Genomic DNA, 501 nt, shown 5'->3' with positions numbered 1-501 from the left:
AAAAAATATTATAAAACATTCTAGAAAAGTATACAATCTTAATTTATATAATTGTGATTTAATAGATGATTGGGATTTGAATCATGAATATATAGATGAAGAAGGAAAACTAATAAAATTGAGTGGATATGTTTTTCAAAATATAGTAAGTACGGATTCTATGCCTACAGTGAATATAACTGATTGGAAACTTAAAGGATCGTGTAGTTATGATAATTATATATGTGGTGCATTAAATTATATGAATAATATATATTCTAAAGGAGATCGAGTTATATTTGATGGTAAAATATATGAAGCGACAACTGAGGTATATGAGACACCTAAGAGTATGGAGAATTTATGGATAGAAAAAACAAATGATTGTTATGATTTTTGAGAAGGGCAATATGGATTAACAAATAAATAAAAATAAAATAAAAATAAAATAAAAAAAATAAAAAATAAAAAATAAAACAAACAAATACATGCACATATATATATATATATATATATATATAT

At 21.8% G+C, this 501-nt stretch overlaps 1 protein-coding gene across 1 annotated transcript; it reads left to right on the top strand.

The window, feature by feature from the left end:
• Positions 1-379, top strand: PGSY75_1340000 (putative secreted ookinete protein; the record flags this gene model as incomplete). The annotated part of the gene is made up of 1 exon (XM_018787443.1): positions 1-379. A coding segment is annotated over one exon (379 nt), but the record flags the coding sequence as incomplete, so codon positions are not given.
• Positions 380-501: the final 122 nt, after the last annotated feature.

This window comes from Plasmodium gaboni, chromosome 13 (assembly GCF_001602025.1).
Source record: "Plasmodium gaboni strain SY75 chromosome 13, whole genome shotgun sequence".
In the NCBI taxonomy this organism is placed as follows: domain Eukaryota; phylum Apicomplexa; class Aconoidasida; order Haemosporida; family Plasmodiidae; genus Plasmodium; species Plasmodium gaboni.
Note: the sequence above shows the minus strand (reverse complement) of the source record. Positions and strands in the feature narration are given on the sequence as shown.